This window comes from Triticum dicoccoides, chromosome 4B (genome assembly GCF_002162155.2).
Source record: "Triticum dicoccoides isolate Atlit2015 ecotype Zavitan chromosome 4B, WEW_v2.0, whole genome shotgun sequence".
Taxonomy (NCBI): domain Eukaryota; kingdom Viridiplantae; phylum Streptophyta; class Magnoliopsida; order Poales; family Poaceae; genus Triticum; species Triticum dicoccoides.
The window spans coordinates 70,900,408-70,911,161 of NC_041387.1; the positions used below are offsets into that span (position 1 = coordinate 70,900,408).

The window sequence follows — 10,754 nt, forward strand, 5'->3', positions numbered from 1 at the left end:
ATTTGGCGATTCCAACGGCCCTGCTATTGCGTTAATTCTGAGATCCATTGATGTACTCGGGCGTCGGAGCATCAGACTAGGAGATCCGGCAACTCATGGCGGACCTCGCCATCAGGGAGAGGGCGGTGCGAAGTGCAGAGAGAGCGAATCGAGAAGTGGCGATTGCGCGGATGAATATGGCATTACGAGCAATGTCCAGGACCACGGAGTTGGAGAGAGCAAGGATCTTCGCACCTGGGCAGCCAATCTCCCCTGCATTGATCCTAGATTGGGCAGCAGAGGAGGCGGTGTCCACATCCAGGATTTAGAGAAGGAGATGGAGGTTGTTCAGGGTCGAGTTTTGACCAGCACCAGGCCGACGAGCTCTACGGGCACTGGTATGCTTTGATCCTCAGTCAATCTCTATTGTAGCTTGCATACTGGGTGCGCCTCCAGGCACCGGAGATCTGTGTCCCCACTGTCGTTCGTGGTTTCATCCCCTTTGCAGGGTGAGCAGAGGAGGAGGATGAGCGAGCGGGCCCCTGGCGTTAGTCTCTGTAGTCGAGCTAGCCGTCCGATGCACCCTCAATCGATCCTCGCCATTGCTGCTGGCGAGATTCGGGCTTCCTTCAGCCAGGAGGCATATATTCCCCTCCCCGATAGCAATCCCGAGCCCCATCCAGCTAGGGTTCGTCGGCGCCAAAACTTAGTTTGGGTCCGGCGTGATCTTTTCATATCTGGAGAATTCTCTGTTGCTGACTGTTTTCCTGCTGGTCCGTCTGATCATCTGTTCGAGCCCAAGCAGTTCAGTTTCTCTCGTGATTTTTGGTTGAAGAAAACTGGAAAAATTTATTTTGCTGCGGCAGTCAAGAAGATGGCTGGTGTTGGGCATAATCAAAGGCCTAGGGGAGGTAGAGTTGGAGGTGGTTGTGGCCGCAATGATGTTGTGCGACCGCCTATCCTTCAGACAGTGGCTGCTCCACCAGTTCGAGCTCCTATCCCTGCCCCCCTACTCAGCATGGCCCCCTATGTTGATCTTTTCCAAACCTCTCATAGTTCCAATTGGAGCCAGCACCTCTAGCATGGTTCACCCAGTGTTGAACCAAATGTACCCTGGCTTTCCAGCTACCAACTATCAATACCCACAAATGGCTCCCTGGATGCAACAGCCGCAATTCCACTTCCCCTATATGCCTCAACAAAACCTTCCAGCGCAGTTCCAACAGCCTCAGCAACCTGTTAGTACTGGGAGTGCTTCTGGTGGGAGTAGTTAGGTTGGATCTGGGAAAAACAAGAAGAAAAACAGAGCTGGTGCTAAAAAGCAACATGTTGCTACTGCTGGGTCTAATGAGAGTGTTGTTGTTCAAGTTTCTACAGACTTTGAGGGGTATATGGTAGATCCTAAATACATGGCACTATATGCTACAATTGTGGCCTCCCTGGAGACTTTGTGGGCATGTGCTCCATCCCAAAAGTCCGTTTCATCTGCAAAACTCCAGGCCACCATATGGATGTTTGCCCCAAATGACATGAACCCTACCCTGCTGCTCAATTTTGGGGGAGTGCAAACAATGGCATTGGCTTCTTTCATATTGAAGTTGGAAACAATAGTGATGGTGATTGGCTCAATTTTGGCAATGTTGGGCTAGTTGTCATTGAAGAAGGTGAAATTAGTGCTGATGAGTTAGAAAGCTGCTTTGCAGGAATGTAGAAAACCAACTGGCCATGGCAGATTAGAACCTATGATGAAACTCAGTACCTGGTTAGGTTCCCCCCAAACAAAAAGATTTCTGATCTAGCAACTTTCAAATCCATCAACCTGAAGAAGAAAGGAGTCACTATCTCTTTTAAAGACTGGCATGGTGACCTGCCTGCTTTTGACTCTCTTAAAGAAATTTGGATCATATCATTGGCATCCCACCTGTGTGGTGCACATGGCCAGTTATTGCTCAAATTGCTTCTTCTTTAGGTATCATAGTTAATGTTTACTGGCATGAGGTCTTCAGGAGCTTCTATGAAGTGGTCAAAATTCAGGTTGCTGTTAGAGATCCTCAGCTGATTCCTAATGACAGATTGATTGAAATCCACCAGGAGTTGTATTTACTCACCTTTGAGGTTGATGATGATGCAGCTGCTGAGTCACCCTCTCACAGACCTTCTGATGGGCCCTCTGGTCCTGCTGATGGTATTGAGGAGAAAGGGAGTGCTGATAGGAATGGTAATGTTGATAATGATAGTGATGATGACCTACTTGGGGAGGAGATGGATCAAGATGCTAGTAATCTGCTTACTAAAAAGACCACTCCTGCCCCAAGTGGATCCAGAGCTAGAACTAGCTATCTGCAACCTCATACCCCTATTTAGCAGTCCCACTTTGATACTTATTTACTTTCTAACTGCCAAGGTGCTCCTCTGACCAAAAGCTATCTAGAGGCTGCAAAAAAAATCTAACTATGAAGGTTGTGGTAGCAGACTTCTGGTTCAGTTTGAAGCTGAGGTGAATGGCACTAGTGGCATTGGTCCCAATCTCCTGGCTCCCGCTTCTACCACCCTCTCTTGCCCAGTTCCCAGACCTCAGGCCCATAGGCCTGACAAAAGGAAGTGGGGCCATGTTGTTGCCACTAGGATGAGCAATAGGATCAAAAGAGATGGTAAGAATACTATAGGTAAAGCTCAAGAGATCAAAAAAGTGCAGAATCTGGAAATTGCTAGAGGTAATGCTTCTGTTAATTCCCAGAATTCCTTTGCTTGTTTAGACAATGAAGTTCTCTTACATAATGCTGATTTATCTGGTTTAAAAATAGGAAATGATCCCACTAATTGCAATAATAATGTTGAGACCATCAAGCAAATAGAGCTTGAGAGGTTGTCTAGATTTCATCAGGACAATCCTGACATGTTTCTCCCTCCTGACATTGATGTCAATGGATCTGATTACTTAAGTAATAGAAATGACACTGGCAGGCATTCTTCCTCCTACACTAAAAATAATTCAGAGGGAGAGGGGGAAGACATCCCTTGGATGGAGATATCCCATCAAAGGGCTAAAAAGTGTCATTCTAGGTGTAGGAACCCTAAGAAAAAAGCTTTATGATAGGTGCCTTCCAGAATATTAGAGGCATGAATGGATCTTCCAAAAACATTAGAGTGCAGGAACTTATAAAAGCTTGCTGCCCTGATTTTATTTGTTTATCTAAAACTAAGAAGGCTGATTTCACCATCCCACGACTAGAAGCTATTGATACTAGAAGTGGCATTGTTTGGAATTGGTTGCCTGCTGTTGGCATTGCAGGAGGTATCCTGGTGGGTGTAAAAGAAGACAACTTTGATATTTTGCAGTGTGACATATACACTTATTGCATTTCCTGTGTTTTGAAGTTCAAGCATAATGATATTGTATGGAGATTGATATCTGTATATGGTTCTGCTTATGATGAGTGTAAACTTGATTTTTTAAATGAACTTAATAGTGTTCTCTCTAACTGGCCTGGCCCCACTTTAGTAGGGAGATTTCAACTTAGTCAGAGATACTAGTGAGAAAAACACTGGGATTATTAATCAGCATTGGGCTGATCTCTTCAATGATTGTATCAACAAATTTGGGCTCACTGAGCTCAAGAATGCTGGGAGGAGATTTACCTGGGCTAATAACCAAGATAACTTAGTTATGGCCACTTTAGATAGTGTTTTTGTCTTTGTTGATTCGGATGTTCTTTTTCCTGGGGCTTCTATGAAAGCCCAACCCAGAGTGGGGAGTGATCACACCCCTTTAGTGTTGAACACTTCCTCTAGGCTCCCAAACACCTCTTAATTTTTTAGATTTGAAAAATGGTGGCTAGAAATTCCTGGTTTTGATGATGTTATCCACAAAGCCTGGAATGCTAAATGTAATGCCATCAAAGCCATAGATATTTGGGAATTTAAGATTAGGGCTACTAGAAAGGCTGCTAAAGGTTGGTGTGCTAACTATGAGGCAGACCAGAACAGAAACAAGCAGTCTGTGGTGGCTGAATATAATTGTTTAGATATTCTGGCTGAATCCAAGCCTTTATCGCCTAACTCTAAGAACAGGATGAAAACTATTTCAGGTGATTTAAATGAGATTTGGAGGAGGGAGGAGATCAAGGCAAGGCAAAGTTCCAGGGAGAAAGAGATCCTGGAGGGTGAGCACAATACCGGATACTTCAAAGTTGTGGCTAACCAGAAGAGGAGGAAGAAGCAGATTGCTATGCTGGAAAGCCCTTCAGGACCTGTGGAGGACACCAAAGGTATCATTCAAATGGTTGTAGATTATTATAAAAAGCTATTTGGCTATGTCCCTACTATTGACATTGATCTCAAAAATGACTTTTGGGATCAAGATAGTATGTTATCCCCTGAACATTTTAATTTACTTGAAACAACTTTCTCTGAAGAGGAAATAAAAGTTGATGTCTTTGGCTCTTATGCTGAGGGAGCTCTTGGTCCTGATGGTTTTCCCTTTCTTTTCTACCAAAATTACCGGGATCTTATGGAGCACAATCTTTTTGCTCTGTTCAGAGATTGGGAAGCTGGAGAACTTGATCTATTCAGACTCAACTTCTCTCTTCTTACTCTAGTGCCTAAAGAGCCTAATGTTGTTAAGCTAGATAGGTTCAGGCCTTTAGCATGATTAACTATAGCTTTAATTTTTTTGCTAAATGTGCCACCAATAGGTTTGGCCCTGTTTGTAATAATCTAATTTCTCCAAACCAGACTGCTTTCCTTAAAGGAAGATTCATCCTGGAAAGCACAGTGGTTGCTCATGAGGTAGTTCATGCAGTGGCCATTAACAAAATGTCTGGACTCTGCTTTAAATTAGATTATGAGAAAGCATATGACATATTAGTAGATAATTTCTATTAAAAATGCCGAGGAAGAGAGGATTTGGTCCTAAATGGATGTATAAGTTTGAATCTCTGCTCTGCAATGGATCTGTAGGGGTCAGGATTAATGACACCGACAGTGAGTACTTCATAGCTGGCAAAGGTGCTAGACAAGGAGACCCTGTTTCTCCTTTGTTGTTTAACTTAGTAGCTGAGGTCTTCACTAGAATTTTAATCAAAGTTGCTAAGGAAAACCTAATTGCTGGTGTGTTCCCTCCTAACCCTGTTGGAGTCATTAGCATGCAATATGCTGATGATACTCTACTCTTCTTGGACAATAATCTTGACCATGCTAAAAACCTTAAATGGCTTTGCTCCTGTTTTGAGCAGATTTCTGGCATGAGAATTAATTTCCACAAATGTGACCTAGTCCCCATCAATATAGATAGAGATAGGGCTATGGTATTTTCCCAATCCTTGGGATGTAAAATTAGTGTTTTTCCTATTAAGTACTTGGGTGCTCCCCTCCATTTTGGCAAGATTAGAAAAGAGGATCTACAACCTACTATTGATAAGATCATCAAGAAAGCCGCTGGGTGGAGGGGAGACTTCTTTCCTTTGGAAAGAGACTTATATTAGTGCAAGCTTGTTTAGCTAGTATTCCTACTTATCTTATGGGTTTCATCAAATTTCCCAAGTGGGCTATTAAACTCATTAATTCCCAATTAGCTCATTGCTTCTGGGATGACTATGAGGGCCACCATAAATATCATTTGACTGCTTGGAACTCCATTACCATGAAAAGAGTTTGGGGGTTTGGCATAACTGATATTGGGGATATGAATCTAGCTTTGTTAGCTTCTTGGATTAGTAGGTACTATAACTCTGAGGGTAAGATCTGGAAAAGTATTATTGATTCGAAATATAACCCCCAGGATAGCAACATCTTTGCTTGCTCTGCTACTGGAGCCTCCCCTTTCTAGAAAGGGGTACTCTGGGCAGCACAAGCTGCCAAAGTTGGGTTTTCTTGGAATATTGGTAATGGCAAGAGGGTGAGATTCTGGGAGGATCACTGGTTTGGGAATGCCACCCTGGCTACCCAATATTGGGACCTATATAGTTTAGCCAATGAGCATAATGCCACCATTGATAAAATATGGGATGGTAGTACCCTTAAGCTCACTTTCAAAAGATGTTTTACTCAGGAGCAGATGACTTTGTGGTTATTATTAATTCTATCTAGTTCAAGGACGAGGAGGACACCCCCATTTGGAATATGAACTCTAAAGGGGTGTACATAGTTAAATCCTTCTGCAAATTTATTAATTTTAGGGGAGTACTGCCAGTCAGCTCTCCTGTTGTTTGGAATATCAAGATTCCCTCTAGGATCTAGATTTTTCTTTGGCTTCTGGTTAACAATAAACTGCTAACCAGGGACAACCTGAGCAAAAGACAGGAAGTAGGTGACCCTACTTGTGTGTTTTTCTCCGAACAAGAATCTTGTTTCCGTTTATTTAGCGCGTGTGTTGTTGCTATTGAGTTCTGGAAAGCTATTTGTGTCTTAAGTGTAGTCGGTGGGGACATTAATATGATGTTCATCTCCTCCTATTGGCTCAGAGGAGACAACTTTACTGCGATTAACATTGTTCATGCAGCTGGGTTATGGGCAATCTGGAAAACTCGCAATGACATGGTTTTCAATGTTGCTTGTTGGCCTGGTTTGCAGGCTATTTGGCGGAAAACTGCGCTGAATCTATCTACTTGGGAATGCCTTTCCTCATGGTGTGCCAAGGACAAACTGGCGTAGGCTGCGAAAGAGCTGGAGATGAAGGCGAGAAGCCCACCTCTGCTGTTGTGGCCAGATCCTGGCTGAGGCGTGGAGACACCTTCTGAAATCTACTCCAACAGAATGTAATGCAAAAATCTGTTGGTAGTTCGTTCCCGTAGCTATGTGGAGTTGTGTTTTTCTGTTTTAGAACTTAGTTGTGCGTCGCCGTAGCTCTTGCGACGTAGCTGGTCTACTGTGGCAGCATGTCTGCTGGCCGCCGTGTGCTCTTTCATCTGTAATGACTGGCACTGGTTCCTGGACATCTTGATTTCGTTTCTGAATGAAATGGAACAGGGACGTTTTGCCCTCTTCCTCTAAAAATATTGGATCAGATGAGAGAAGGCACGAGGAGGAGGAAGAATTGGTAAACCTACAAAACAGGCAGTTGAAGATTAACACGCCAAAAATTAGGTAGTGATCGGATCTCAAAAATCCGTGTAAGGGCAAATCTAGATTGGACTAGTTCTCATTAAAATTGAAAAGAAATAACAGAGGAGTTGAGGCTTCAGACTCTTTTCTTAGTACAATTCCAATGTAAATAGACTGATGTGCCCTCTATTCCTAAATACCTAGCCCCGCTACTGACGTTTGTTGCACAATGATGAAGGCGCGTCATGCAAATTGTTCGAGCTTTTGATGAAGTATAGCTCAACCATATGCGGTTCTTTGACCAACTTTCACCCTTTGGCCGAGGGACTCCAGTTTTGTAATCATTTGCTTTCTTATAGTCCCACCATTGTCACGAATATGTGTCTCTTGTCCTTCCGCTACATCCATGCTAAATTCCTCCAATCTTTTTCTCTTGCCTCCGATGGAGAGGTTCCTGGCCACGGTCACAAGCTTCCCTATACGGAGTCAGATGCTGCCCCTCATGGCCTCATGGTTCATTGATTGTGAGGGGTTCGCTTGCAGTTCCTAATCTACGAGATTGCAAGAAATGGTGGGTGGCATTGACAAACTCATTACCGCTGCCAACCGTGGCACTTTGGTCAAATTGGCCATCACTGCTCAAAGCTATTTACCACCTTACTCCTCTTAGAGCATCTAAAGCCGGACGCCTCAAACCATCCCTCATACGCCCGCGGACACGTCCGGTCAGTGACCGGACATGAGAGAGAAGAAAAAAGTGACCTAACCGAATCTCTCATATCATGCCTATACGCCCGGGCTGTCCGCAAACCCTCATATCCATCTCAAATATGGGGAGAATGTGAGGGCTCGCGGGCGCGCCCGGGCATTCCGTCACGTAGGACGCGGCCCCACACCGGACCACCTTTTCTCTTTTTTTATTCATTCTTTTATTTCTTTCTCTTCATCTTCACCAATCACGTGCAAGTGACCGGACATATGAGAAGAAAAATATCAGGCACGTCCGCGGGCGTTTAAGGGGTTATATTTGCTATGTCCGGCTGTAGATGCTCTTATCCCACCAAATGAGACGACCAAAATCATTACCAAGCTTCAACATTCTTTTCTCCGGGCGGTGAGAGATAAGGTCTCGGGGAGGGGGGAGGGGGTGTAAAGTGAGGTGGGAACTTGTGCGCGCCCGTTGTCGTAGTTGGGCTGGACCACCCGCTCACCCTTGCTGCTTGAGCGTTGTAGGTTCTATCCTTCGCGACGAGCAAAGAATAGTTTTTTTTGGAATACAAGTGCTTGGAATATATACACATTTGCAAAGCAATTTTTTTAGTATTGTAGGACTAGCGAACCAAATAGGACGCATGCTTGAACATTTTTTTTGAAACGGAGACAAAAGATTTGCCTCATCTATTAAATAAGAGAGGAACAAAGTTTAGAGTTTTACAATAACACCCTACGTGCACAACACGGCGATTACTCATGCAAGCTAATAGTCCCTAGTCTTTTAGCACCCGCGGTAACCAAAAGCTTTGCCTCGTCCATGATGATGCTAAGAAGGATAGGCAGGGCCGCACTTGTGCCGGAACACCCGGGCATTGCGCTCGTTTCAAATGGTCCAAGATACAAGCATGGTGAGAGAGCCGAGGCGCTTCAGTTGGGGACATGGTTGCCAGTTCGCTTGTCCCACCATTCGTGGACAGAGTTGGCAATGTGCCAGCCAGAGGTGTCCATGTGAGCAAGGCCAAGCTTGGCGATGATTGACCTCCATAGCCTAGCGGCACTTAAAAAAGAGATGTGCACTAGTTTCTTGTTCTCTTTTGCAAAGAGGAAAGAGGCCACAATTCGCCCAAACTCGTCTCTCCAGACGATCGGCAGTCCAGACCCTATCTTGGAGGGTCAACCATGCGAAGTTTTTTACCTTCGGGGGAGCCCAAACTTTCCAAACCATGCGATCCATAGGGGAGAGAGTTATCCAAGGAACTGGGCCTTGTATGCAGTGGCCGCTGTGTAGATCCCATCGTTCGAGTGCTTCCAAACAATGTCATCGTCGAGCTGCTCATCAAGGTGGACGTCATTCACAAGCATCCATAGAGTGAAAAATTCCCGAATGTGATCACCAGAGACGACGGTGTTGAAGTTGATTTTGAATATCCATGCATTGCCTTTGAGAGCCTCCCTCACCTTCCATTTCTTTCTCTTCGAAACCTCAAAAATTAGCGGTGCAATATCCTTATGCTTGTGTCCGAGAAGCCAAGGGGAGTCCCAGAAAGACGTTTTGGTGCCGTCACCCACTGTAATGATGGTTGAAGCATAAAAGAAGTTGAGGTCATCCTCCGTGTAAGGGTTGCCAAAACCTACCCATAATCTGTGGGGTTCCTTCCACCCATACCAAGGTCATCACAGCCGAAGAGCACGTGAACTTTGAAATGGGCTACAGTGTAGCTCAGTAGCTCAAAAGAAAAGGTAAAAAAAAGATAAACACAAGCACCCCGCTTCCTTCGGCCATGTTGTCGTCGTCGTCGCTGTCATGACTTTCGGTGTTGCTAATCTATAGGTCTTAGTTATTTTATACCTTTTTCCCTTCCGATTTCTGTTTTTCTTCTTTTCAAAATTTGTGAACATTTTTCCAAAAAAAATCCATGACTTTTTTTAAAAAAATACAATTTTTAAAAATAAATCCATGGATTTTTTAAATTTCAAGAACACTTTAAAAATTATGATCATTTTAAAAATCCAAAGAAAATTTTGAAACAATTCATGAAATCTTTTCAGTATTTATTTACATATTTTTCAAAGTGAATATATTTAAAATTCATGAATATGATTTAAACATTTCCTATGTTCACTATTCTAAATTCGTGCCTTTTTAATCTATGATTTAGGAAATACGCGACGCGCGTGTATGTTGCCGGTATTTCACGATGATGCTCGGCGAGCTGCGACGCCTGCGAAAACGCCACTGCCTTGGCCACCACCGCCGGTAGGATGGGCGGCCCTATCGGTGGATGGATCTTTTTCGTCTAATGATGGCACGGCAACTGCTGGCATGGTACTATGAAGGAGTGACGGTTCAGTGATTTTCGCGGCCTACCATTTTATTTCAACTGTAATGAGGCGGTGGAGTAGAGATCCATACACTGATGCAAGGTATGGCATCCTCGTTCAATCTGACTCGTCTAAAGCTCTTTCTATCTTGACTGGTGATACTCTTTCCCGGTTGGCGTACAGTCATTTAGCTGCCGAGATTAAGGCCTTTATAGAAGGGAGGGAGTTTGTTCCACATAAAATTAGAAGAGAGCAAAATAGTGTAGCAGATCGGTTGGCTGTTTACAGTCGTACCGAGTCTTGCACGGCTGTTTGGATGAACAAATGTCCTTCATGTATCGAGGAATTGTTGCCTCTAGATTGTAACCCTATTATTTTGAAATAAAACTTCTCTTTCCTCGAAAAAAAAGAGTCGCCGATGACATCACTTACAGAATCTGCACAGCGCAGGTGCGATTTGCATGGTTGATCAACGTTACAACCAAAGGTTTTGACAAAAATAAAAAATGAGCTAAAAAACTGGAGCATGGTGAGCTTCTCGCGGTCACTGTTCCACTACAAGCAAACCGGCCGAAACCGGGAATGGGTCCAGCCCACATACGAGCAAGGCGCGCGTTAGCTCCTGTGAGAGTGGAATAGAACGACTGGGCGAGGAATAGACGCGCCCGAACCACGCACGCTTGAACTTTGAAAGCCGT

The 10,754-nt window shown here is 44.2% G+C and overlaps 1 protein-coding gene across 3 annotated transcripts in view; it reads left to right on the forward strand.

The window, feature by feature from the left end:
- Positions 1 to 7,094, forward strand: part of LOC119295078 — a 7,895-nt gene extending 801 nt beyond the window's left edge. Inside the window, exons 1-4 of one of the 3 annotated variants that reach the window (XM_037573407.1) lie at positions 7 to 377; positions 488 to 2,693; positions 4,068 to 4,247; positions 6,550 to 7,089. In XM_037573407.1, the coding sequence (XP_037429304.1) occupies positions 2,606 to 2,693; positions 4,068 to 4,247; positions 6,550 to 6,716 (435 nt within the window). In that variant the 5' untranslated portion in view covers positions 7 to 377; positions 488 to 2,605 and the 3' untranslated portion in view covers positions 6,717 to 7,089. Of the gene's footprint in view, positions 1 to 6; positions 378 to 487; positions 2,694 to 4,067; positions 4,248 to 6,549 lie in introns of those variants that run through there. The other 2 variants (XM_037573408.1, XM_037573405.1) reach the window with 2 other exon arrangements.
- The last annotated feature ends 3,660 nt before the right edge of the window (positions 7,095 to 10,754 follow it).